The sequence below is a fragment of the Rhopilema esculentum genome, chromosome 16 (assembly GCF_057945365.1).
Source record: "Rhopilema esculentum isolate cy_ngs chromosome 16, ASM5794536v1, whole genome shotgun sequence".
In the NCBI taxonomy this organism is placed as follows: Eukaryota; Metazoa; Cnidaria; class Scyphozoa; order Rhizostomeae; family Rhizostomatidae; genus Rhopilema; species Rhopilema esculentum.
The window spans coordinates 14,820,210-14,846,504 of NC_142830.1; the positions used below are offsets into that span (position 1 = coordinate 14,820,210).

At 34.7% G+C, this 26,295-nt stretch overlaps 3 protein-coding genes across 3 annotated transcripts in view; all 3 read left to right on the plus strand.

Moving 5' to 3' along the window:
- The first annotated feature begins 488 nt into the window (after positions 1-488).
- LOC148958378 (esterase OVCA2-like) lies at positions 489-6,346 on the plus strand. Its single transcript, XM_089112979.1, has 10 exons — positions 489-530; positions 2,273-2,295; positions 2,795-2,865; positions 3,085-3,150; positions 3,683-3,807; positions 4,262-4,274; positions 4,677-4,742; positions 5,013-5,153; positions 5,511-5,570; positions 6,207-6,346. Exons 1-10 carry the CDS (start codon positions 501-503, stop codon positions 6,281-6,283), a joined length of 672 nt encoding a protein of 223 aa, XP_088969105.1. The 5' UTR covers positions 489-500; the 3' UTR covers positions 6,284-6,346.
- Positions 6,347-11,929: 5,583 nt separating this feature from the next.
- Positions 11,930-18,715, plus strand: LOC148958379 (cilia- and flagella- associated protein 210-like). Its single transcript, XM_089113231.1, has 17 exons — positions 11,930-12,092; positions 12,490-12,557; positions 12,676-12,831; positions 13,248-13,301; positions 13,508-13,627; positions 13,754-13,870; positions 14,370-14,458; positions 14,635-14,713; positions 14,866-14,913; positions 15,087-15,137; positions 15,284-15,358; positions 15,600-15,643; positions 15,938-16,058; positions 16,713-16,784; positions 17,161-17,244; positions 17,546-17,626; positions 18,065-18,715. Exons 1-17 carry the CDS (start codon positions 12,041-12,043, stop codon positions 18,416-18,418), a joined length of 1,665 nt encoding a protein of 554 aa, XP_088969357.1. The 5' UTR covers positions 11,930-12,040; the 3' UTR covers positions 18,419-18,715.
- A 2,248-nt stretch (positions 18,716-20,963) lies between these two features.
- The window catches only part of LOC148958380 (serine/threonine-protein kinase Nek10-like), a 32,263-nt gene continuing 26,931 nt past the window's right edge, over positions 20,964-26,295 (plus strand). The window contains exons 1-6 of the mRNA XM_089113226.1: positions 20,964-21,091; positions 21,295-21,395; positions 22,481-22,541; positions 23,097-23,200; positions 23,793-23,853; positions 25,381-25,418. Of these exons, the coding sequence (XP_088969352.1) occupies positions 21,349-21,395; positions 22,481-22,541; positions 23,097-23,200; positions 23,793-23,853; positions 25,381-25,418 (311 nt within the window). The 5' untranslated portion in view covers positions 20,964-21,091; positions 21,295-21,348. The remainder of the gene's footprint in view (positions 21,092-21,294; positions 21,396-22,480; positions 22,542-23,096; positions 23,201-23,792; positions 23,854-25,380; positions 25,419-26,295) is intronic.

Here is a 26,295-nt window from a genome sequence, read left to right on the forward strand (position 1 = left end):
TGAGGAAAGCCACTACCAACCCCAATCAAAATACCAAGTTCTTTTAATTTCTTGAAAACATCAGTTGTTCCAGGTATCTCTTGATTAATGCTGTTAAGATTACGGTCTAAGGCTAACTTGAAATCTGCAAAAATCTTATCGATTAGCTTCTCTTCTTTATTAATATTAAGTTTTCTCAAAAGAGACGCTATGGCTTCGCGTTTTTCCATCCCTCTAACATCATTGACTAGGTCTGGTTTTACTGCTGGAAAACCAGCTTTTGCGAATGCCTCTTGGATTGCCACAGTAACAAGAGGTAGGCCATTGATATTGTCATCTACCGTCGTGCCTGCTAGATCAAATATTACAAGTTTAATTGTCGACGGCATCTCACAAACTGCCGTTTGCTAAAATATGGCAGCTGTTGTGGTCCGTGCAAAAAGTGTGGACGTCAGCAGCGAGCCTCTTCTATCTTTTTCTTGGAATTAGTTGAAAAGAGGCTAGTGAAATCGACAGACAACATGGCGGCCGAGAAAGGAAAGCTTCTGAGGGTAAGTTGGTCCTACGGGGAGGGGGGGAGGTGGGGGGGGGTTGTGTTGCTTCGTAAACAGCCAGTTTTGATAGTTGATTAATAGCAACAGAATAAATTATCTGTCATTTATCATCTGTAATTCGTCTAAAAAATTGTCATCATCGGGCATTAATGATAATATGAGCATGTACCGCCCAAAAACATTGCATTTTTTAGTTTATTTGCCTGACTAATTTTAACCAGATGCCTGAAATATAGTAAAAAATAGATCGAAATACTTCAGGAAGATGCTTATAAGATCTTATGATAAAAGCCCATAAAACAAATCATGACAACTCCCGTTGAAAGCAATCATGTGACCATGCAACATTTTACACCTGGAATGCTGCAGGCCACTGTAAAGATGTGTTTGATTTCACACAGAAGCCTGATAGATCATCATCTGTTGTGCAACTTTGATTAATAACTTGTATGTCTAGTGATACTGCCATCACTGTCATACTGCCATCAATGACGTATGGAGCTGAGACATGGTCACTTACCAACCGCCAAAGAGAGAAACTGGCAGTCACCCAGAGGAGCATGGAACGATCAATGCTGGGTGTTACGAGGAGAGATAAGATCAGGAACGAAGACTTAAGATCAAGAACAGGGGTGAAGGATGTCATCGAGAAAGTGATTGAAGCCAAAGGCAAGTGGGCAGGACATGTAGCACGAATGAAGAACCACGAATGGGCTAAGAAAACGACAGAATGGACTCCGTGGGACAAGAAGAGAGGAAAGGGAAGACCAAAGAGAAGATGGAGAGATGAGATCGAGCAGAAGGCAGGCAGCACGTGGACCCGGAGTGCCCAAAACCGTGATGAGTGGAGAAAGATGTGGAGGCCATCCGCCAGCAGTGGTGTGACAGGCTAATGATGATGATGATGATGATGATGATGTCTAGTGGCTATTTTGTCTTGATTAGATGAATAGCAGATATTACACTCTCCTATCAAAAGTATTACACCACTTCAAAGGAGGAGAAATTCATGTGAAAGATCAAACACCATTGTTATGCAAATTTATTGTGTTTTTTATGGCAAATGGCAATTGGTCCAAAGCAAACAACAAATCAAACTTCAATCAATTTAGAGTATTTGTCATCATTGTTTGTTGTGCGCCCCTAGAGGGATTATTGTGCGTTGTTGTTTAAGAGTGTTATTGTTTTCAGTGTGAGCCTGAAGTGTTGTTTTTTTGCGTATGTGTGGGCAAGTTTGGGTGTGTTTTTTCGCTTTTGTTTGAGAATCGTTTTAAAAAATATACCAACACTTTTCTCACCGAATTTGCCTCAAGATATGCCTTTTTCTTCCAGTTCATGCATTCAAATGTTTTGTATTTTCAAAAAGTTGACCGAAAGTGCCACAATTTTGAGCAACGTGATGCAATACCTTTGATACCCTGGTGTATTTGCCAAGCTTTCAATCCAATTAGATAACAGCATGTCCAATAATTATTTTGCGAATATTTTCAAAAAATTGAAACAAAATGTTGTGCCATTGAATTGATCAAATTGAAATTGATTAAAGTTCTCATGTTGGTAATGTTTACCTTTTTTATGTTAGCATGGAGATTAATAATTGTTTTGAAACATAATCAGACTCATAATTTTGTAAAATAATTTTGTGGTATGATTAATCTTGTGCAATAACCTTAAGAGAATTATATATATAGCACAAGTGAACGATTACCTATTTTTAAATGGTTTTTTTCTTTTTTTAGATTTTGGTGATACATGGCTACAGGTATAGCAATTTTGTCTAGTTTTTAAAAACTTGCATATTTTCATCTGCCCTTTTCATCTTGACAGCAAAGTTTAGTGTTGATGTGGCTTGTGCATTTTTCTCATCATTGTATCCATATTTGTATTACATCGTTATTCAGAATAATTTAGCAATATATATTTCAAACTTGATGCCATATTTCAGGAATCCTCTCTAGGGCAGCCCTGTTTTCTTGGGGAGTGACTTGAAACTGGAACATTGCTTAGCAAGAATTTGCCTCTAGCAGCCCCAAAATAGTTTGAGTTTGAGACCCCTGTTCTAAAGAAAAGCACCTGATTATATTTTACCACATGTGATGTTTAGTTTTGGTTAATTTGAACCTCCTTATATACTATATTCATTGATGTGTGATAATTTTAAATTTTTTACTTTTTAATCTTAATTTCCATGATGATAATGGAAGTAGTATTGTGGCGCAAATTAGCCTTTTCTTTTCTTTGTATGACATAATCTTTTTTAGGCAAAGCTCTTCCTTATCTTACGAAAAAACTGGTGCATTTAGAAAAGGCTTGAAGAAACTGATTGAGTTAGGTAAGAATTTCTTTGCAGAATTTTTGCAATATGCTTTTTGCAATATGCAAAGTGTCAATCCCCTGTTTTTGTGTGCTTTGTTATTTATCTGCACATATGAAAGACAATAAAGATTTGCACGTCAACGATGTGTTGAATTGTCTTGAAAATCATCAGATCTCTTGTTTATGCGTTTATGAATGATTTCTAGCTGTTAGTTCTCTGTGGCTTGTTTTCCAGTGTATATAACAGCCCCACACAAAGTACCTGACCAACTGCAGAAAGAGGATGAAAATTCTGAAAAGCGTAAGTTCGTTTTTCTTATTTGTAACTTGCTTGAGTTTGCGAATCAAACACTCTTTAGAAATGTTTTTACAAGAAAGTTTGGAATTACCCCCAATTCTCAAATTGTCTTACCAACTTTAGGATTTCAGTATTAAAACTTTGAGGGTAACATAAAAAATTGGAAACATAACATGCTAAGGTACTCTTCAGATTTTAAACGTTGTGTTGAAAGACTTTCTAACGACATTGTTATTATGTAATTGTTAGCGTCAACCTAGAATTGGCGATAATCCTTGTTGTGACATTTTAGATGGATGAAAGTTCCCATAAAAACAGCTAAACAGTGAAGCTGACGAGAAAATTATACTAGATTTTTGATTCAGCGACATATTCTGCATAAAATAATTGCAGACTATTTTTGCGTGACAGTTCTTCTTTAGCTTTTTAAAGGAGCTCAATACTGCTATCTCATAAACCACTTTCTTATACAAAACGTGCACCTGAATTGACTACATTTCTATAAGTGATTGTAAATGTTTATTTTCATTGCCAGGTGAAGAATATGGGTGGTGGTTTTCGTCCGAAGATCCATTGTCTTTTAGCTCACTGCAGACGAGTGATGTTGACTGTGGACACGATGAATCAATCAAACTAATAGAAGATACGTTCAAAGAGAAGGTTAATGTTTCGGAGCGTTCTTTCTGTGGCACCATGTACATTAATTCATATTCAATTTTCCAAACCTCACGAGGTTTATATCTTAATTCTTTACTTTTGTAAATGGCAACAGTTTGTTTACATTTAATTTTTTTAATTGTTTAGAATCGATATGATTTCTCGAGGGATTGACTTCACAAGCCATTTGGGGGTTGAGTTCACAACCCGGTCACTTTTCGTTATCAAAATCTTTCAGAGTCTTATCAAGCAGTTTATTATCGTATTGGTATTATATTTGAATGAAAATTTGCTAATCATTTGTGTAAATGTATTAATATTCTGACAAATGCGGTAATACTCTCCCGATCAGTATTTTTTCTTAACTTCAGTTGTTCAAGTCATTGCCTTTATATGCTATTTTGTTTAGTTCTTTTTTCTTGTAACGTTGATGACGCATATCTTATCTTTTCACCAGGGACCATTTGATGGTAAGTCATTTGAAATATTCCTTTAAATGCTCTTTATTATTGGTAAATGGTTTTTTAAAGATTTCTTATATTCTGAAGGTTTGAAGAATCATTCACTTATGTAACAGAAAATGTTCTTCTGTAGTCAAGTTTATGAAATCTTCACGCCCCGTTATGCTGATATGTCTGAAAAACAGTATTTTTAATTATACAACAATTATAATAATCTTTCTTTATATTTATTCTACCGTATTTTTGGTTACTCTGTTAAAAATCTCTATTTTATTATTTCACTTTCATAATTTACTTTTTATAAACAGCAAGAACCATGTACCTCCATGAATTTTTCCTCCGATTTTAAAGACATGATTTTTATTTTCTCCTGATTTTCATAATATTCTATCTACCGTTGACCAATTGCAGGAATATTAGGATTCAGTCAAGGTGCGACTGTCGTCTCTCATATTTGTGCATTGAGTGAAGAACCAGGTATTTATCAATCAGTTATTCGTATCTTGCTTGCTGAATCCTGTGAACGAGATTTTTCTTTTATTTGAAAAATAGTGAGATGTTGCATCTTTCAATAATTTTCTTCGGAGCTTTGATTAAGAAGAATTTATTTTGCATCTCTTTGGATTCTGGTTTCACTGGATGCTTTCTTGCTTTTAAAATAACTGTAGACTTCTTTTCAACATAATAAATCTGTGGAAATATTTTGTCACAACGTCATTTTCCACAAATTCTTTGTCTTTCTCATAGATTCGCCTTTCAAGTTTCGGTTTGCAATTTTGTGCGCTGGATTCAAATCGAAATCAAGCAAGCACGAGGGATTTTATCAAAAACAAATAAATTGTCCATCATTGCACATATTTGGTGACACTGACAAAGTTATAGCCAAAGGTAAGGGCTTATTGTTTTAAACTACGCATTGCAAGGTTATTCTTTTTAACAAAATGTTTGAAACCCGAGTTTGAAAGCTCTCGTTTTGTGTTTATGCTTAGTTTTATAGTGAAATGAGTGCATTGCATCCGGGAACTTTATATCCACTTTCACATCTAAATATCAACTTGTATCAACATCTTTCTGCACAAAACGAGCGGGGTTATGCAAAGGAAGTGACCAAATTATGTATCTGGGTCCAGAAAAATACACAATGCAATGTATGTGTCTCATTTGCTATAGAATATTGATGTATTAATTCTACAGTATAAGTTGTAAATTGGTTTTTAGTTATCGTATTCTTTATTTTATTTATAGAAAAAAGTGAAGAACTTAGTCATCTATACAATAATCGAACTGTACTTTCTCACGCAGGAGGTAAGAAATACTGCAATTATTACACATTGTTTAAACTTAAGAAAAACTATTGATGATTTCAAATGGTTAAGTCTTGTCCCTCTCATAGCATTGGTGACAACAATTCATTTAGGTGAATTTAGACCAGTGGTTGTCATGCTGTTGCTGTTGTTTCTGGAGGTGTTCCTCGGAGTTGTATAATAGGGGGAGGATGCAGTGGCGTACCCAGGGCTGTAGGAGTGGGGGGTCTAGGACGCAGCCCCCAGAATTTTTTTTTGGAACCACGCCCTTCAAACACTCGCAAATGCGGAGAACGCCCTTCTTGAAAAATTTCCTCCATTATTTGATTCATGTTAGCTACGGTAAATAGCTAAGTATTCTACAATTGTTATCGACACAAGCATACAGTATACTACATAATGCGTTTTACATCGGTTTTGGACACATCTCGAGGATCATATATTAGAAAAGTGGGGGGTCCGGAGCCCCCTATTCCCCCCCTTGGGTACGCCACTGGGAGGATGTAGCAACAGCGTTGTTGATTTAGAAAAGTAATTGTCAGCTTTTGTAAATGAATATATTGTTGCGTTTCGTCTATTTTCGTACATATTTTTTGACGTAACTTTTGGTTTACCTTAACTGATTCTTCTTTTACAGGTCACTTCCTACCAGCGACCTCCAAGGAAAAGAAGATTTACCAAGACTTTCTTCAAGGTTTTGTAGCGAGCGTATAAACCTTTAAGTCAATTTTTAAACCTTTTAGCAAATTAAATTTATAATCAAACGTTATATGAATTGAAAAGAGAAAGAGAAACAGAATGACAAACATTTGGTTTGAAATAATTTTATAGCATACTTTGAAATTCTTTTTTGTGATTTGTTTGGTGTCTTTTTGCACATTCATTTAATGTGCAATTTTTAAACAAGAACGTTTAACTCTAATATTCGTTGTTGTGGAAATTGAGCATGAATGGAACATTTGTCATTCACTGTCTTGTATTTAGTTTTCAACTCGTAAGTAACATCTTTCAAGTAGCCACAATATATTTTACCAACGACGGCTTCTTGAAATTAATTATTGTGTTAAATGATAATTGTTATTAGTGCTAGAAGTATCTGAAACCTTTAACTGATACTGATGTTGACAGAAATTGATATATTTTTGTCCGTCTTTCTATTATGTTGATAAATATTCTACTTTAGTTGGGGATAGGGATACTTTCCTTACCGTCATTAGATTCGGCAATGCAATCAACTTCCAAACAGGTTCTCTGAAGCCACCTCAAACGGAAGGACTGGTCTTCAAAGATTGTCAGCGAATTTCTCAATGTTGCCACTTAAGGGACTTGATATGATTTGCGCTGTGTCTTGCATGATGGCCCTATTAGCTATTCATGACATCACTTTGCTGAAGAAAATATAAGTTTTGTTTGATTAATATGTTAGTTTTATCAACTCATTTGGCTATGAAGCTTATGATAAAGCCAGCCATAAGCATGAATTCAAATGCGATATCAGTCAAATTTTCAAAGGGTGAAAACCGTTAATTTAAAAACACAATCCTTTGCACAGACGGAATCCTTCATACAGATCACCCATGAACTGTAAATTTTCATAGACGATTTAAAGTCATGTAAATATCTTGTAAAAGGATATCCAGATATTTTTTTCGTATTACTTTATCAAAGATCCCAGTTAGCTTGAGAATTATTAGTATCATGCTTATGTTAACTATGAATGTATTTCAACGTATAAATATGTACCCTAGCGCTTTTCACTTTTATTGACATTTCACAATAAGTCATCACATTCTGAGCAGACAATGGTTGAATTCCCAGGCACAATATATTGAAGAAATATGCTGGATTGTCATATTGTTGGCTCAAGTATTGGTAAAACCAGTTTTTTCCTGTGCCCGCTTTCACTCGCTTCAGAAGTCGGGATGTATTTGTGTTCAGTGTCTTGTTAATTCCTGATTAATATTGTGGACCGAGAAGTTCCATGATGGTCGCTTTATTTTCTTTGATTTTCATCAGTTCTTTGACGATGTTTATGGCAACAGCTACTTGCTCACTTTTTGCATTTTGTGACAAAAGCCTCTCCAGTTCGTCAAAAAACTCTGGCGAAAGTCTCTTCTTGGGTAAATACTTCCAAGCCATTTGTAAGGGTACCGATTTCTCTCTGCCAAAAACTTCCTGTATGACCAATGCAAGCGCTTTGTTTACTAATGCAGAGCTTATTTCCTCTTGCTTCAAAACTTTGTGTAGAATAAAACCTGGCAATTCATTAGATGCCATAATATTGGTTACTAGATCTTTAAATTTCACAAGTGCTTCATTTGAAGCGACAAAAGTATCCTTTTCTGATTCTAGAAACGAAGATCTCTCAAAGTTGAGGTTTCTTTGCAGAGCGTCCAGAATTATGAAAAGTGCATCTTCTTTGGTGCAATCTCCATTGGCAATGTTTTCCCGTATTGTTGTCGCTAGAAGGTTGAAAAAGAACCCCGCATATTCAATTTCCCTTTGTGATGCCTTCTGTTGGATGACCTTTCGTATCATCCTCTTTGTTTCCCTTTCACTTAACGGTATTTGAGCGAATTTCAGTAGATTCTCCTTTCGGATCTTTTCTGCAAGACCCGATTTAATTACAAATTCTTCAACGTTTGATTCTAGTTTGTCAGCACTTTTATCCTTCACGAGATTCAATGTCTCCTGAAACGGTATAATCGCAAGAGATTCTCTTCTGTCTGGCATCTCTGTTTCATGATCATTTTGCATTGCCTTAATATCTATCAGTAAGGCAGCTCTAACACTATCGATATTGCTAACGATATCCTCTTTCATGTTTTCTATTTTCAAAGTTGCATTTTCGATAACCGGTACAAGCTCTTTCATGTTTACGTCATATTTTATGTTCAATTTTAAGTTCAAATTTCGTAAATCACCTTTTTTGATGATTTTCTCAAGAGCTGCATTAAACTTCGCCATGCAGGGAGAGTACTTTTCATTTTCTACCTGAAAAATGTCTCCTCCTTCAATAATTCTTTTAATAAACACAGACCTTACTGGATCGAGCATCTTACCCTTTTGTTTTGCTAAATGATCATTTAAACGAGAATGGAGCTCATTTTGGTGCTTCAGCAAATCGCAAAATACTTCCAGGTTTTTCATTTTCTTTGCTGCATTTTGTAGCTGTTTTTGTTTTAATTTCCAAATTCTGACTCCCTTACGTTGACGACACTGCTGCCTTTCTTTTGCCATTTTTGGTCTGTAACTGAACGACTTCTTAGTTTCAAGTAGATTCATAGGTATCCACTCTTCATCTTTTGCTTCAATATCGCATTGCTCTTCAAATTCGGCGGAGTAGCTTTTCTCGACAGTCTTGTAGGTGCTATCTAAATTAGACTCCATTGTTGTGTTCTCACCAAATGAAGTGAAGGTATCGATGCGAAAACGCAGGCTTTCGTCAAGAAATTTTTCTAGCCCTAGCAACAATTCAAATTTCGTCTTGTCTTTCATCCAGTGTTCTTCGTACTCCCTTATCCTTGCTAAAGTTTCATTAAATAGATGTGCAAGGAAGTCTCCTGATGAAATTGTTCCATCAATTTTCTGCATCTCATTCAGTTTACTAATAAACTCGTCATAAAACACAATGTGGCTTAAATTCTCGATATCTTCATCGGAGAATTGCTTGTAGATTTGCTCACATAAAGTTCTGTGTATCTCCATGGAACATTGGCTCACTGTTTCCTTGACTTCAAACGATATCGTGTGCAAATTGTTGACCATTCGAACTATGTCCCTTGTGCAATGTTGGACGTCAGAAAGGTTCTGTCTCATTTCAGATACAGTTCTCTTGAAACGCGAGACGGACTCAAGTCCCCTTTTTATTGAGGATATCATAGAACCCATATCTTTATTTTTAGTTACGATTGTTTATATCCATGCCCCAAACTAGAAATTTAAAGCTTATCTTGCATCTGCGACCAGAATATTTTTCGTGCTTTCTAAAGAAGAAGCTTTAATCATGCCGCGGATCAGTCACATGATACTGGTTACTTCGCAGTGTGCAGCGAAGCGTGAAGACAACCAGTTGATCACGTGATTTGCTCCAAGTATGCAAGCCAAGGATAAATGATCACACTGCGCATGCCCAATACATTTAAACATATTGAATATCAATTTTTGACATTGAGTTACAATTCAAAAGAAATAAAGGACATTGTATAATCAAGAATTATTTAGTTCAGTGTTTTCAACCTTGAGGATAATTTTTGGTAGAAAATGAACTTTTGGGGGATTTCATTCCGTGCCCAAAAAATATTTCAGTTTCACTGTTGTGAGTCGGAGGAAGGTTGTCCAACGATCTGTAGCTCCGAACAAGGCAAATAGATAACTTAACAAGAGTAAATAAAGTGAGAGAAATTTATCATTGTGGACTTTTTTCTTTCCTGACAAAGCGTTAAGTCCAAATCATAGACGATTTTTCTTAAATTCTATTAGTAAAAAAATTATTCAAAGAATACAAAGACAAATTTGAGGAAGGCCAGCAAGGCCAAGTTTCATCCAGAGGAAGGTTTGGTCTTTTTCTAGACTCTGCACAATGGCTCACACATTTATGGTTTGTGTCAGCCCCCCCCCCCCCTTGGAACTTAAAGACCGTTGATTTGCGATGTTTTTTAGTAGCTTTATTAGTTTTAGATGAAGAACTACTGCATCAGTAAAGAAGTACATCTAGATGCAAAATCATATGTAAACATATGCACGAGATCACTGGATTTAATGTTTGCTAATGCAAAAAATCAGCGAAGGAGAGGGGGGAGGGCTGTTTTGCATGCTCGGGCAATGTGAAGTTTTTTGTTGGATCTTCAACGTAGAGCAACAAAAACAAATATAATTTTTTCTATTTGTTTCACTCCACAGCTTATGTTATGTTTCGTATTCCCGTTACAGGAGAAAAGGAGTTTTAATGATAATAAGAATTAAAAAGCTCAAATTTTTACAAAAGCCCACATTTTGAAAGTTTTCTTCAATGTAGAATGGGACAGTCCCCATTGTTCCATCCTTTCTAAAATCAAAATTGTGATGTAAAATTTGATTATCAAATCCTCTGAAATTAAACCTCAATATTCAGAACCTTTTCTCTTGGCAAATTCATATTTTTACAATTGCACAAACCCTTAAAGAAAACTCTCAGCAAAAAAAAATCAGTGTACAAATCCAGATCTTATTTTCTATAAAAATGTGTTCATACAGTAATTCCCTGTATGGACAGGCCTTTCTGTCAAACGGACCCTTTAGGCAGAAAAATATACATGTATAATGTTCTCAAAATAACCACGTATCTTCACAATTGCCAATTTGCAATTGCGTGTGTTCAAGGACGCTGGAGGGGGGCATGAGGGGGGCATGAGGGGGGCGACCGCCCTTGCCTTTTGATAGGAGGGGAAATGGGCACTAAAGTGTCCTTTCATAAAAGTGTCCTTGAAGCCGGCTTTTTGTAGGAAACCCATGAGATTTATATGAAATTCTGACTGTATGTTGACATATTTCGAAACTTGTGAAAAAATTTCTTATGTCAAAATTTAGCCGATTTTCAAGATACCGACAAAAGATCGAAACAAAATGACAGTTACGAAAGAATTGTTGGTAGCTGGGAATAAGGGTTCCTTTGTTTTTGAAACACCCTTTATTTTTTGTTTATAATAGGGTTGAAACAAAAAAAATTGCATTCTCTTCTGTTACTCAGAGTCAGAGAAAGTCGTCCTCTGTGAGAGATTTTCCAGCCGGGGAGTCCCCTTTCGAAAATCGAATGCAAGCAAAAGACTTGTTGTCCCCAGTTACAGTCATATGTTCTCTTTGGTACTACATCCCATCCCCTGCCACCCAAACACAAATTCTGTTGTCCCTGCCATTTTAACTTTTGGGGTCTCCCACCTTTACCCCCGCCCCCTCCCCGTGAAGAAAAAACCCTTGTTGCACAGGAGAGTACAATACACGCATTAGTTGCGATACGAGATGGGGTCGATTTATCTAGAGTTTATTTGCAGATCAACCCCCATTGGTTGTTTTTTTGAATGCCCCCTATTGCATCGATGGCATAATTTTATCCAATGATATCTCATAAAAAGCATAGGATGTTTCGAAAAAAAATATGTTTTGCTCTTTGAATTGCTCGGGGTATACGAACCGTAACTGCCATGGCCTTTACAGCCCTCTATGCAGAAAAAAGCAAGTCCCATCTGCCCCCAACCACACTATCCCTCCTTTTTCCTTCCCTATTCTGTGCCCAAAAAATGTTATTCGAATTTTCAATGCCAATTAACAGTTGACTCGATTTGAAGAGGAGGTCTAGTTTTTTGTTGTCGTGGAAACCCGATGACAAATCTTCCAAATAAAACAAGTGCAACTAAGAAAGGCATGAAAACATTGCATTAAGCTCGTACAAGACCATAGTTGGTTAAAAACTTAAAGAAACAGGAATTTTGAGGAATGGCAACAAGAGTTATGTATGGAAGAAGAGAAGGACAAGTTAAAGATAACGGTAACTATTTTATTCTCTCGAATTTAACGATTGTTAGGCCTTTCGGTCGCTTTTACCCTTAGAAACGCAAGGTAACACTCATATAAACTCTTAGCAAATTGAGCATTAAATTGTTTTAAACCTAAGTATGTAAATGATGATTTCTTATCCACTACAATTATGCAAATGAGCACACGGAAATGACTTTAAGACAGTATGAAGGATTGAATGAAAAGGAAAATGTGATAGGGTCTGTTCGAAATAAACATTTACTTTGAAAAACGGTATTTCCTTTAAGATATATACCTCAGAGAACGAATACTATAGTTTTCATCGATAGAATTACAAGCATTTTACGATCATTAATCTACTTGTTGTATGTGAATTTACTAAGCCCTTGTCCATTGTTGTTTTTTAGATGCCACTGCATACAACAACCAAGATCAGAGGATTGGTTTTGCTGCTCAAGGAATAGATCCTAAAAGTGTAAGAATAAATGTTTTTCTTTCGAATTCTTAATTTTCTCATAACATTGAGGCTTGTTTCATGTTTTAAGTAACATTATTGGATAAATCAATATTGAATTCTTTCCTCATTTTTTCAGGTTCTGGTTATCCAGCCAAAGGACTGGAAAAGAATACAAGATAATTTATCAAGGTACAACAAGGAGGCAGAGGAGGCAAAAATTCGAAGAGATGAGAGAGAGAGACTCCATGAAACGTCAAAAAGTATGGTGAAGAATTGGGACAACACAAATGAGGTACATTTTAAATGTAAAATTTAAAGTTGTTATTTAACTTCTTGGCAAAGAAAAATTTCAATCAGAATAATTGAACTTGATTTGTAATTATTTTTTTTGAAACAGTATTTCTTTTATATTAGAAAGATTGCTTTAAAAAATAATGAAGTTGTTAAGATATTTTCTCTAAAGAATGCTGTGGCATTTATTACAAAATCCAACTTTTGTATAAAGTTTTTAAAAGAGGTAGAAGGGTAGCATTAATTACAGATGGTTGGCTGAAAGTGTGATGTAAATAGATGGAGGCGTTTATCAAAGGGCAGGATTCGAAAGAGGAAATATAGTATTGCCTTCCATATATGTAATATTGTATAGTGAATACCATCTGTCTTTTGTTTGGTTTTTAAGAACTGACAAATGAAAAATTTACCTGATAGGGTATAAGGCAGAAAAAACTCCATGCAAGGAAGTTGAAAGAAGAAAAAGAGGAGGTATGTATAGACTATATATGAATTTTTCCATTTGTTAGTCAAGAATTTCTTTTAAATTGGCATATATATATATTTATTAGTCTTTATATATAAATGTTTCTTTTTTTCTATTCACAATTCACCTAGAACTTTTTTATCAGTTATGATATTTTAAATGTTTGAAAGACCATGCTTTAGTGACTTAATCTTGAGTATCTTTTTTGCAGGAAGAAAGAGTTAAATTAGACATTGAAGAGGCTAAGTTGCAAGCCGAGAAAAGGAAGGAGGCAATTGAAAGAGCCAAAACATTGCAATATTATCAAACAGACAGAGTGAAAGAATTCCATGTATGTTTTATTGCAGATTATTGCAGATTATTGCAGATTGTTTAATAAGTCAAAATCATTACTTTTTGTTATAATTTTTTATGATGAGTAAAATTTAGATATGTAATTTTTTCTATTTTTTAAAAGGGAGCCTTGCTGTTAACTGAAGTGATGAAAGAAAGAGATGCACAAATAGAGTTAAAGAAAAGCAAACAGAATTGGGAGAAGGACAGAGATGCCTATTTGCATCAGCTTCATCAAAGGGTATGTACAAGCTGGATATATAAAGCACTGCACCTTCAAAATCTAGAATATCAAGCTTTGTTTTTTAAGATTTTTATTATAAGAAAACTAATTGCTTCTCCACATTGTAATGCTGGTTCATTGTTAGGTTGCCAAGTATCCTATATATTGCAGGTGCTTCTATATAATGGTATATTCAAGGCCAATCAATAATTAAATGAACATATTTGATGCTTCATGTTAACAGTAGATTATGGCTAAACCTTGGTGATAAATAAAATACTTCATTACCATTTTTCCAAATATTATCAGATTCTTGAAAAGTGCCATCAAGAATTTCCAGAATAAAATTACAGCACCAATATTTTTAGCTTCTCATTTTCTACCTAGTCAAGTAAAAACTAAATGCTCTTGTAAAATTTTCCGGGAAATTGTTCTGTTAGCCCTGTCTAAATTGACTAATTTTTGGAAAACCTTTTTTTCTTATGTATGATCTAATTTCTTATTTGATTCATTACAGGAAATAGAGGAAAGCATCAAAAGAGACCAAGATAAAGCAGCCGAAAGATACAACCAAAAACGAACCATTGCACAGTTTCAATTGATGCAGTAAGTAGCATTAAAAATGTCTCTTTGTTGTTCTTGAAACACTTCCATTTGAAATAGATTTTCTGTTTGCAACATTTGATAGTCCAAATCAGCAGTCAGTGTGACTTATACTAGAGCAAATACTTTCTTAAACTGTAGCTCTTAAATGAATGATAATATCTTGTTACTTTGTGTAGGGTAACAGATCATATACAGGAGCAGGAAAAAGTCAAAGTTGAAGATATAAAGGAAGGGGAGAATATTAAGCAGCAAGTTGTGAGTATAGATGTTCAGATTTAGATATTCCAATTTTAAGGTTATTCAAAAGATCTGTAATTGTTAGAATGCATATTGTGAAGTATATTTTTGAAATATTAATTATATATTTTCAGTAATTGTGCAATTGAGATTTGCTGTTCTTTTTGCAGGAAATGTATGAAGCTGCTAAAGTTGCCATTGTCAAGCAAAAGCGAGCTGTAAGTTGTTTTTGGTATATTCAGTGATTGTATCTTTTTGCATGTTTGTTAACAAAAACGCTATTGAAAAATGCTGTTAAAAAAGGATTGGGAATATTTGCTGCTTCTTCTTTTATAAGTTTTTAATATGAGATCTACTTTTTGAAACATAATTGTTTTTTGTATTTTTACAGGATAAAGTAGCTTTGAAAGGAACATACAAAAAAGACCTTGAGCTGAAAAAGGTGACTAAATGCCTTCTTTATTTAATGTGAAGATCTATGTACTAGATTAATATGAAAATGCATTTTTCACAAATCTCCTAATTACAGAACTTTGGTTTACCATGGTGCAATATATGAAAATTTATGAAATATTTTGCTTTTTTTAGATTCACCTGGAGCAAGAAAAGGAGAAAGAATATCTTGAAGATGTAGAAATTGGAAAATTTGTAGATGCTAAAAAGGTACTAATTAGTTCTTTCTGTTTGCTTGTTTTTTATTGATTTATAAACAGATTGTAACAATTAATTGTCTTCAAATAAATTATTGATTCCTTGTATAACTGCAAGCCTGCATAAGTTTCAGGAAGCTTTTTCGTTACTTTGTAGTTTTCTGTTGATGTTTTGAAAGCTTTACTTTTGCATTGCATCACCTTTTTGTGATTTCTTAAGAAAGTGGTTTCTCAATGCCATCTCTTTTTTGTAGAAAATGATACAAATGCGTAAGAAGAAGGAAGTTGAACTTTTCCAGTGAGTAACTTTTTAGAAAGCTTTATGTAATTTTTTTCAGCTTGGAACTTCTGATGATCCGTGAACCATATTTCCCAGTAGAAAACATTTGTTGCTGTTAATTGAAAATTGTCTTGTAGGCTAATACGTTTTTGGAACATTGCTTTTAAAAGCTTTAAGATTAACAGTTATCTTTAAAGGATTCAATTTAAAGAGGCAAAAGGCAACTTTTGAAATTATATTTGATGAGTAAGGCCTTTGTTGATTTTAAGGTTCCTAGTTAAAACATAATTCTATCATCTTTTTTAATCCTAGGGCTTTCCAAAATCACACTGAAAACATGAGGAAAAAACTGCATGAACAAATGAAGCAAAAAGTAGACGATGAAGATGACAGAATAGCAAAGGCTGTTGCTGAGCAAGAGAAAAAGAGACTGGTATGTTTTCTACTTTTAATTCATAAAGTAGCTAAATTTTTATAAAAAATAATTAAACGTTTATGCTGTGGATCGAAAGTAGCGTAAGAGGAGGAATATCGCATTTGATTGGTTCCTTTTTACGGTCACGTTACTTTCGATCCGTATCTGGATACACATTTTCTGCCTACCTTTGGACATTTTCCGACGTCTTTGCTCCGAGGAGTGTCTAAAGAAAGTACTTTAGTAGGATATCTTTCCGCTTTTCCGTTCTTTTGTCAAATTTTGCTTATATTGATAATTAATTTCTGCGTGACACTGGAAAACCAAAGTATATCGTGCCTTGGCTATTTAATGGTAAACTTGTTACATTTTAAAAAAGCAATTATAATTCTGAAAATAGAAAACTTCTTGAAGCTGTTGATTTTCTGCAGCATGGCAAAAAAGGTTATTATCGAGGCTCTGTGCTTTGTTATTGTATGTTTTGCTCATATCACTTATGTCTGGATCCTTGCACGATAATTGTTATGAAGGCATGAAACTGTTCTATGTTGTTTATCAATGCTTGCAGACGATTATCCTTTTGCTGTTTAGGCGATAGATACTTGGGATTAATTCTATTTATCATATATTTGCTTACTGCGGTTCTAAATTGCTATCTGATCTTATCTCTAGGAAGAAGAACAGCGAAAAGACGCGCAAAGAGAACAAGAGCTCCAGTCCATAAGGGATCATCGAGTCAACATGGTAGGTATTCGGTTAAATTGGTGGACGGTTCTCTGCGTTGTTTGTTTCATATGATACAAATACGGTTACAAATATCTCCTATATCACAGCCTTTCGGGTACAACGAGCTCAAGCCGGTTCTTACTATTTACCCTTAGATAACGAACTCTCCGGTAGGACGAAATAAATATCCGGTCCTTTAAATTATGCTTAAATGTAATACCTTTTTAACCGACTTCCATGCTCGAGAACTTCTTTTTGGTTCACCTAAACAGATCTTTCTATCGGTATATTGCTCTAGATTTATATTATAAAACAAATTTTTAATTGCGCTTCTTTCATTGTCAGTTTTGTTTGGATAAAAACAAGTTATTCACCGTTATGTTCCGTGTTTTAGATTGAGTACGCGGAGAATGTGAAAGAACAAGAACGGACAAAGGACGAGGAACTTTTAAAGATCCGTGTCCTGGAAGATCAAGAGGTAAATACCTTATCTGGCTTTCTTCAGATGGCCTAGTCTTGCTCGATCTAATTTTCCATCGCAAGTCATGCATGCATGCAAGTTCATTCATGCATTTTCCATGTTTTTTTAGATTTCTCGTTAGAGAAAGCAAAATAATCAACCAAACCTATAATTTTCATCTTCGCTCTTTAAGACTTTTTTGAAGATATACTGTCGTTGAAGTTTTGTCAATTTCAGTTAATTGTTCATTTGCATCTATATGTTCATTTGCAACAACAATTCAGCATTGTAAGTGACTTAACAATGATTATTTTTTTAGTATGAAAAGCAGATGGAAGAAAAAAGATTGAACAATCGAGTAAAATCCCAAAAAAATCAGAAGACACTTAAGGATCAAATGGTTAGTGCCTTCACGTCTTCAATTCTTTAAGAGGTCCTTTTATCAACAGATTTGGTGAAATTTTATCTGCTGGTGAATTTGCATATTTTGATATTTCATGTATTTTCAGTAACAAAGCTCTTGCATTTTGACTAATAGGTTGGAGAAAATAAAGTTTTCAATTTTGAGTAGTTTTTCGGTAGTGTAATTCGGAAATGCTGACACAATACTTTGATAGGATATCCTAATGTTTTACTTCCACACCCCTGGCAAAAAATGCTGAGACACTCGCAGAAAATTGAGCTAGTTTCAAATCATCCAGCCCCCGTCCCCCCAATTACGGATGCAGGATACTTTTCAGGATTCCTGTAATCTAACTTTGGCATTGATTTTTTTTAAAAATTGAGTCTTTTTCAACTGACATCATTTTAGTAAGGTTTTAAAACATTTTCTCTTCAGAATCATAAGAAGGAAAAAAAACAAGTTGCTCGCAAACAACAGCTCAAATATGACAAGAAAATCCTCGAATTAGTTGTCAAAGAAGAAGAGCAGTTTCAAGATTACGCCCAGAAGGTCATTGGTGAGGCAAAATCGAAAGGTAGAAACCCCTATCCGCTTGTCAAAGCTGCAGCATCAGGTCCAGGTGGAGGAACTGGGCCCAAGTTTGACGGGATCGGAGGCCTAAGGCCGAGTTACCCGACTTGTGACGCAACGGGAGTCCAGCTACCGTATTATCGAAAGGACGGTTTAACTCATGACAAGGCCTATGGACATGTTGGCAAATCAGGAAAGCGTCTAGGTTTTAATTGGTGATAAATACTACTTGATTTTCGTATTTTATAAGTTTAATATGGATTTTCAGGTGTATGTCATAAAACGCCAGTGTTATTTTTACAAAATATGTTAGACAATTTTGCTGAAAATTTGTAAATAGAGTATCGTTTTGGTTTTAAAAATCTGTCAGATAGAAAATGATTGTATTTGTTCTTTCGTCTCTATCTTGCATTTCTGAGAAATTCATAGGAAAATCATACAGAGAGGTACAAAAAAGGTGAAAATTTTTATCTCTAGGATGATAATTTCAAGTTAAAACTCGGCTTACAACGCGTGGAATTATAGTCTCTTGATTTTTGCAGATTATCGCATCTTAAAAAATTGAGGAAATGGCTTAAAGTTTTCAAACCAGTTCATGACCATTTCCATTTCCATACCTTCCAATTTAAAAAAAAATTTGAAAAAGTGAATTCAAATGAGATCTCTTTAAGCTGTTTATTTCAATTCTTTTGTAAAATAGCTTTTCTGCTAACTTAACTAGAGAATAAATTTATAAATTTACTAGCTACCCATAAGAAAGGATGATATTTCTTTACATTGATTTAAAAAACAATTGCAAGTTTCTGGTCTTAGGCGCGTTTTAAAGCCTTAACAAAGTCTTTTCTGACATAGTTTCCAGAAGCTTTTTAAATGAACAGTTCTTCTAACTAAGATCTCGAACATTTTTCTTCGGAAAACTAATGCCATAAAAAAGGGATATAAATTTGGAGGGTACAAAACAACAAGGTGACCTTTTTCCCTGTTATATCGAGATTTGAAACAATTGAAGTAGTTTGAAGTTGATATTTTAATTAGATATTTTGCCAAAATTAATCCCAAATCGACAGTCTATTGACGGTTTTTCTGGAAATCCAACATAGAGGATAATCTAAAAATATATTTACATTAAGAAACTACTCATGTTATGCCAGCAAACGTACAAGACAATCTCCGGAAATTTTTGGGCAGAGCCCCCCTCCTGTCCTAGTCGATCATTTCCTATGAGAATGGAAAGCTCCTTTTATCTCTATCTTCAATATTATTGAGAACAAATTTACCAATATTGCATACAGTGCCTGTTAGTATGGCTGTAATTGACGAATTTTACAAAGTTTACGGAATAGGTGTTGATACCTGGGAAATGAGCCACTTTGTTGGATAAACTAACATTAGCAATTTCAGGAGAATGGTTCGGACAGGCGGGTCTGGTCAAGGAGATCTTGAGATCCATTTGTTTATTAAAGACTGTTCTCTCCACCCATGCACACCCTGCAGTATAATCGATACATCTTTGGTTTTGATTTATGTTTTGTATAGATCATTTTACCTTCAATTTTACCCGTCAATAGCTGATGTTCTAAACCTTTCTTTCTGCACAAGTTTCTTAAAGACTCAAGTTGTCTTTTTCTAATTGTTTCTATCAATGTTATGTTCTGTTACTGCAAAATTGAAGGTAAAAGAGACAGGGGAAGGCAAGTAAAAACATACATGGATAGTCTGAAGCTGCTGACCAATGAGATGCTGGAACTTTAATTCAAAAAGCTGATGACAGGGAAAACTGGAAGTCACTGATCGTCAACATCTGTGATCAGATATGCCATAACAATTTAAAGTGAAATAGACCCTTGCAATTAGAAAATTGGTTTTATACTTGTAAAATGTATTCCCCAAACTTATACCATATTGCATAAGTGAAGATGACATTAAAAACAGGGAATCGCAAACGTAGATTTCGTAAGAGTAGAAAAAGTTTTCCACATGTCCTGGATAATCTTTTGATAGTTTACCAACACTAATCTTTTAAGAAAGATTTCCTTTTATCTCTACGATGATTTACGAAAGGAATGAGCCGTAGGAGACGTAGGGGTTTGGAGGCTGCAGCCCTTTAATTATGAGCGTCGCAAATGGGGGTATGGGTAGGGCACTGTACCCCCCAAAACATTGTCTGCATTTGCCAGGTTAAAGAAGAATTTTTCTCATCCTGTAGTGTAGCATAATTGTAACCTTTTTGCAACAATTGTAAGGTATTGGCATTCAAAGTATGGCACTCAGGAACGAATTTTGAAATAGAAAACCCATGAAAGCAGCATATAAGATCATTTATTTTATGACAACACCCTCAAAGAGTGTGCCACTCTTTTTGTTGGCAAAAATCATTTCTGTATCCCTAGGAGAAATACACGGTGGGGTCAGGGGGAGGCAAAATTGGTCATATTCCAGACACCATTCTGGAAGCTCTTTCCGAATAAAAGAGTTGTATTCGAGAAACAGCCAAACTAAGCCCCCCACCGAGATTCAACTTTTTGTTTGGGGGGAAGTCCTGATAAGCGTAACAACAGCCATATTCTACAAAAAAAGTATTTCACTCATGCTACCTACGTTTTCTGGGGGGGCCAAGACCCCCGGTCCCCCCAGGTATCTCAGTCAGTCTTTGCCCCATACCATTTAGTATTGCAAAAAGGCGAGCAGAAAGGCATTTCGTTCCGGGAGGCCTCCCTCAATAGAGGTAACAGAGAAAAGCATTGGGTGTTGCTGCTGCTGCTGTTTTGCTCAATCTGTCTCTCTGGTCCGCAAAATACACGCTCGACATGCAACCGGGCAACTGATTTCGCGTGGAAGAAGTAACCATTTGTAAACATGGCGATGTTCCTCTTTGTCTCTCATAATTTGCAGGTGATCACATAGATTCATATCTCAGTAATCGTTAAATAGATATTTGCTTCATTTTTCATCGGAATTTCTTGTTAGCTTACATCGTTTTTGGTTAATGGTACCCATTTTTGGATAATCTCTTCTTCGATTGAAAAGCAAGTTCATTCAAACAAGTGAAATGTTCGTTGAACATCTTTCAAAGGATTTTCTCTGTCAAACTTCAGGTTTAAAATGGTGTTTGGTTCAGAATTAGTGTCGAATAATGCTGTCAAGTAAACATGTCAAGAGAAGAAAGAAGTGATGCCAAGCGCAAGAATAGAGACAGGTAAAATTTGGTTAGTGTTTATTTTGAACCAATGCAACTGCAGCACCTCAACAGAATATTGAATACGACTGAAGGTATGGTACTGTATTGAATACAATGACAAAACATGTCACCTTTTGGGTAGGTGGATCCTGGATTACCATTATTCCCAATAAACGATGTAGATTGAGTTGCTTCCAATGAAGAGGATTCTTCAATATTTGCATTTTTTTTATTAATCTTTTGCAGCATGAGAAATTTTATTAAATGTTCTGCACTTCCTACTTCAAACTTATTCATTGATGCAATGATCAATCCTTTTTTGAATGAAATTCAGTCCTTTTTATTGTACCAAATAAGCATTGAAAATTTAGCTTTTTTTATTGGTAGGGTCATGGCTTAAAATGATACTTTTTGTCTCAATTATTTAGTTCCAGACAATGTTTTTCATTGTTTCCAAGCCCTTGATATATTTTGTGGCACCAATGCACTAATGTACCTCTCAGAAGCTGATCCTGTGTCAAACCATACATGCTTATTGGTTTCATATGAGTGACTTTTGCAAAGAGGTACACAAGTTCATTAGTGCCCATTTTGCAAATACTGAGAAAGTGTGTAAACTTGTAAGATCAGGGGAACTTAGATGTGTCCCAAGGCCTACAAAAGAGCTTTGTTCAATAGTGTGCAGTTATGCTGATATATCTACCGATGGAAAAAATATTGTTGCCACTTTGACTCTATCAGAGCATTCAACTGCTAAAACCAGCTAAAATCGCATGGAGTATCACAGAATTTCACACCCATCAAATATGCCACTGCTTACCAGACCAATCTTTCTATTATTTAAAGTCCAAATAATCATCCAGTTTAAGCAAATGAATCATTAACTAGGTAGTCAACAAAAATGTCTTTTTTAAGGTTCTTTCCATCAGTGTCCAAAAGAAGCCCACATATTGAAATCATAAAAAAGGAGATAATTCATGTTTTAGAGTCTTAGGCCTTTGCCATTCATGTTAATTTTCAGATCTGTGTATAGGCTAATAAATGTTTTATTGTAAAACACAACATCATTCATTAACTAACATCAAACTTATTTATTCTTCTAGGGAGTCCCATGAGTTGCAAAGGCTGCTATCCGTTCTTAGCACCCCACTACATAAACAACAGGTAATTCTTCTTATCACAAAGTATTGCTAATAACAGGTATTGCTGCTTTTATGTTAAGAATTATTCTGATCCGAAAATCGGAGGAAACCCAATCAATCAAATAGTGTTAATTTAGTTTTTAGTTTTTGGTACTGCAAAATTTGAAGGCGATAGAAAAAAAGGAAACATCACATATTGAAAAACTTTTTGTATGACAATCTTCATAGTATAAAAATCAGATGCTGACCAAAAGTAAATTGCAAATATTCTGATGTTTATACTATGAAGAGAGTATGGGATTACTTCAGTATGCGATGTTCCTGCTATTGTGTGCCTTCTTTCATATTGGGACATCTAAATTTTTAAAGTGCCTTGTTGTTAAAAGTTTCTTCTTTTTTAATATCAGATTGCTAGTTTCAATTCAGGTGTAAATTTTAAAATATGTTGTCCTGAATTATGATAAAAGGATTATTTTTCATTTTGTAGTTAATTAGTTGCAACTAATTGATAATTACCTTGATTGATAGTGATAGTGATAATTGATCTCGTGTAAACACATAGTTATTTATCTTCTAGTTACCGTCTTTGCCTAAGAAATTAGATGAAAAGGCACCAACTTCAAGCCCCAAATCCAAGACCAAAAGTGGAGACAAGGAAGTTGATTTGCTCCAGCACTTTTGGTATGATGTTTATACATATATATCTTACAATTAATAAAGATAGGTTTTTCATTCAATCACTCCATTTCTGTTTGTACCTAAGACCTTGTTCATTCTGATATGTTCTCGAATGTGTCCCACAACCATCTTTTTTAATGTAGATGTATGGCAGAAGCATTACAAGTTTATAGATAGAGAAGTAAATGGATATATTTAAAAGCCCGATTCAGAAACAAATTTCTTTGTTTTGTAATTCTGCATGAATACTTGAAATTTTCTAGCCAAAAGAATTTCCTGACATCAAGTTTGATAGATTGGGTTAACTGACAATTGTAATTTTATGAAATATCTGATGATTTTATCTAGCCAAGAGTCTCATTTGCTGTAAAACAAATATATTCGATGTCACAATCCTGTTCCCATTCAAAAAGAACATAAATCCAAACCCTAATAATCTATAAATCTGTGCACATATTTTATCAAAGCAAGGCTCTTAGCTATAGCCTTCATCAAATACAATTGGTTTATAAAAAGGTCTTGTTACATGTTTTCTAATTATCTTGTTTTTTGTCAAAGCCAGTTTCCTAATATATAATGGACAAATCCTTTTCAGTTCAAGGTTTAAAAATGAGAGAAACTTCAGCTCTGGTGTTCATGTACCCTTATTCAAACAGGTAATTGTGAAGCTAATGGTCTTTCTTTGATCCACTATTGCTAAAGAATGGAACATTTCAAAATTGCCAGTGACAAAGCAAATACTCTTGAGAACTAAGTCTTCTATGTTTAGAGACTAATGCAAAGAATACAGTTCATGTGCTGGGTATTTAGTATTTGAATATGAAAATACTACTATAATCGTCATTGAAATAAATTGCTAAGCAGCTTTTCAGCTTTGTCCGTCTTTGACAACAGGTCATTCACAACAAAACATTAAGTCGCCAAACTTTGACAATGGAAAAGAATAAGATGTAACATTTTTTTGCTTGATGATTAAGTATAGTTCTACGCGCAACCCTTCTGCTCAGGTTATTAACAATTTGATTTGATGAGGCTCGAAGAACATAGATCAGATGTCGGCGAGTCTCCTCTTATTTGATTTTCAACACATAAACAAATTTTTGATTGGAGAGAGACCGCTATAAGTATTAGGGGTACGTGACTTGCTGGAAGCCAAAAGCAGGACTGTTTATTGTATGATTCTAAATTCATTTAAAGAATTACTCCCGCCATTTCTGATATAAAGATCAATTTTGTTAAATTTTCTGTGGCGTAGTATTGGTTTGCTGCATTTCTAAAGCTAATCATATTTTTGAAATTTACAAGTCATGCAATTACGCTAAAGGGCAAAGTATCGCGAAAAAATGTATTGAAGAGCAGAAAGAAAGATTTTTGGGAAAAGACCCGATTAGATTTAGATTTGTTTACGTTAAGGAACAAGTATTGTGTCACGTGATGAATACATGCGTGCCACGATCCTGAAATGACTTTTCCTTGTGTTTTCTAACAAGTCTAAAGAAAATTCTTCATATTGTATTTCGCCATGTATATGGAAGCATAATGACTGCAAAAGAACAAACAATTCAGTGCATCTGGTGCCCATTGAGATACAGTGGAATCTTTTCTAAATTTTTCACATAAAATTTAGACTGCATATACACTCATATTTATATTAGAATCTGTCTATAAAAAGGCGACCCGATCGAAAAATCGAGTGCTATAGTACTACTTACTGATCACCCTCAAAGTTAAGAAACCACGGGAAGATCCTAAATCAAATTTTTAAAAGTACTTTTAAAAATTTGATTGAAATGATCCTTTTGGAAGATTAGGCACCTATTTCTTGTTTCATAGAGATGAATAGAATTGATAAAATAGCTCTTTGTTGCTTATTAAGTCTTTTATTTAATGTTATTCAATTTTACGTTTTGGTATTTCTAAAGAAATGAGTAAAGTATGTGAGAGGTTCAATTCTTTCTTTAATTTTGAAAAAGCTGATATACTTTTGTGTTTCAAACATATGTTAGATTGACTTACGGGTTAGATTTGTCGACAATTTGTGGACATGAAATTGTCTTGTTTTCTATTGTGTTATAATAAAGGTTTGAAGGAAGCAATCGCATTTGCCTTGCAAAATTTTTGCTACAAGAATTGATTGTTTTGTGAAAAACTCGACATGAACATTTTTACTTTTGTTCTTAAAGATATTCGAGAAAATTGTCAAACAGAGGCTATGTAGCTTGTGAGTATCTTTTATTTTTTAGATTTCCATAATTCCTCGAATTGGCCCCCCTCATATAAGCCCTCCTTTTTCGTATAAGCCCCCTTCTCTCATATAAGCTCCCTTTTCTCGTATAAGCTCCCTTCTCTCGTAAAAGCCCCCTTCTGTCGTATAAGCCCCCTTCTCTCTTATAAGCCCCCCTTTCTCATAAAGCCTTAAACATTGAAGTAAAAATTGTTAATAAGCCCCCATCATAGAATTAGGCCCCGCCTGTCGCTTTTTGCCGCTTTTTGCGTATTAATGCAACTGAAAGTTACACAATTGCACCCCATGGTTGATGAAACGTTCTGTGGTGAATGAAAAAAAAGAAAAATCACGGAGAAAGTGATAAAGATATCATCGAAGAAAATGAACACATCAACCTTCGAGATTAAATTATCTTATTTTGCTTTCATGCATGCTTTGGCTTGATGGAAAGCTACAAAACAAGTTATTTGTATTGCAACATGAAGATGATTTTTATAAGATCCCCTTCGTCACAAGCCTCCTTTGTAAAACTCGAGGACTAATTTGAGGATTTAAGGTGTCTATATAACAATCACTTTATTGTTTTTGCTGTGCTTACCTATGTGTACTTTGCCCAGTTAGCCCAATTGGCAGAATATGATGTATAGAACAGGACGAATTTTAATTGCACTTTAGGTCTCTTGCTTAATGCGATCATCTGACAATTCCAACATTTTTTTAAAACATCTGGAACTGTATAACAGAACAGTCAACAGTAATCTTCATTTATCTACGGGCTCACATATTTTTAGTGAATCAACTTTCATAGGCAAGGCATTTTTCAAGAAGAATCTCGAGTCACTTCTTGATAGTGACGACAAAAAAATTTCCT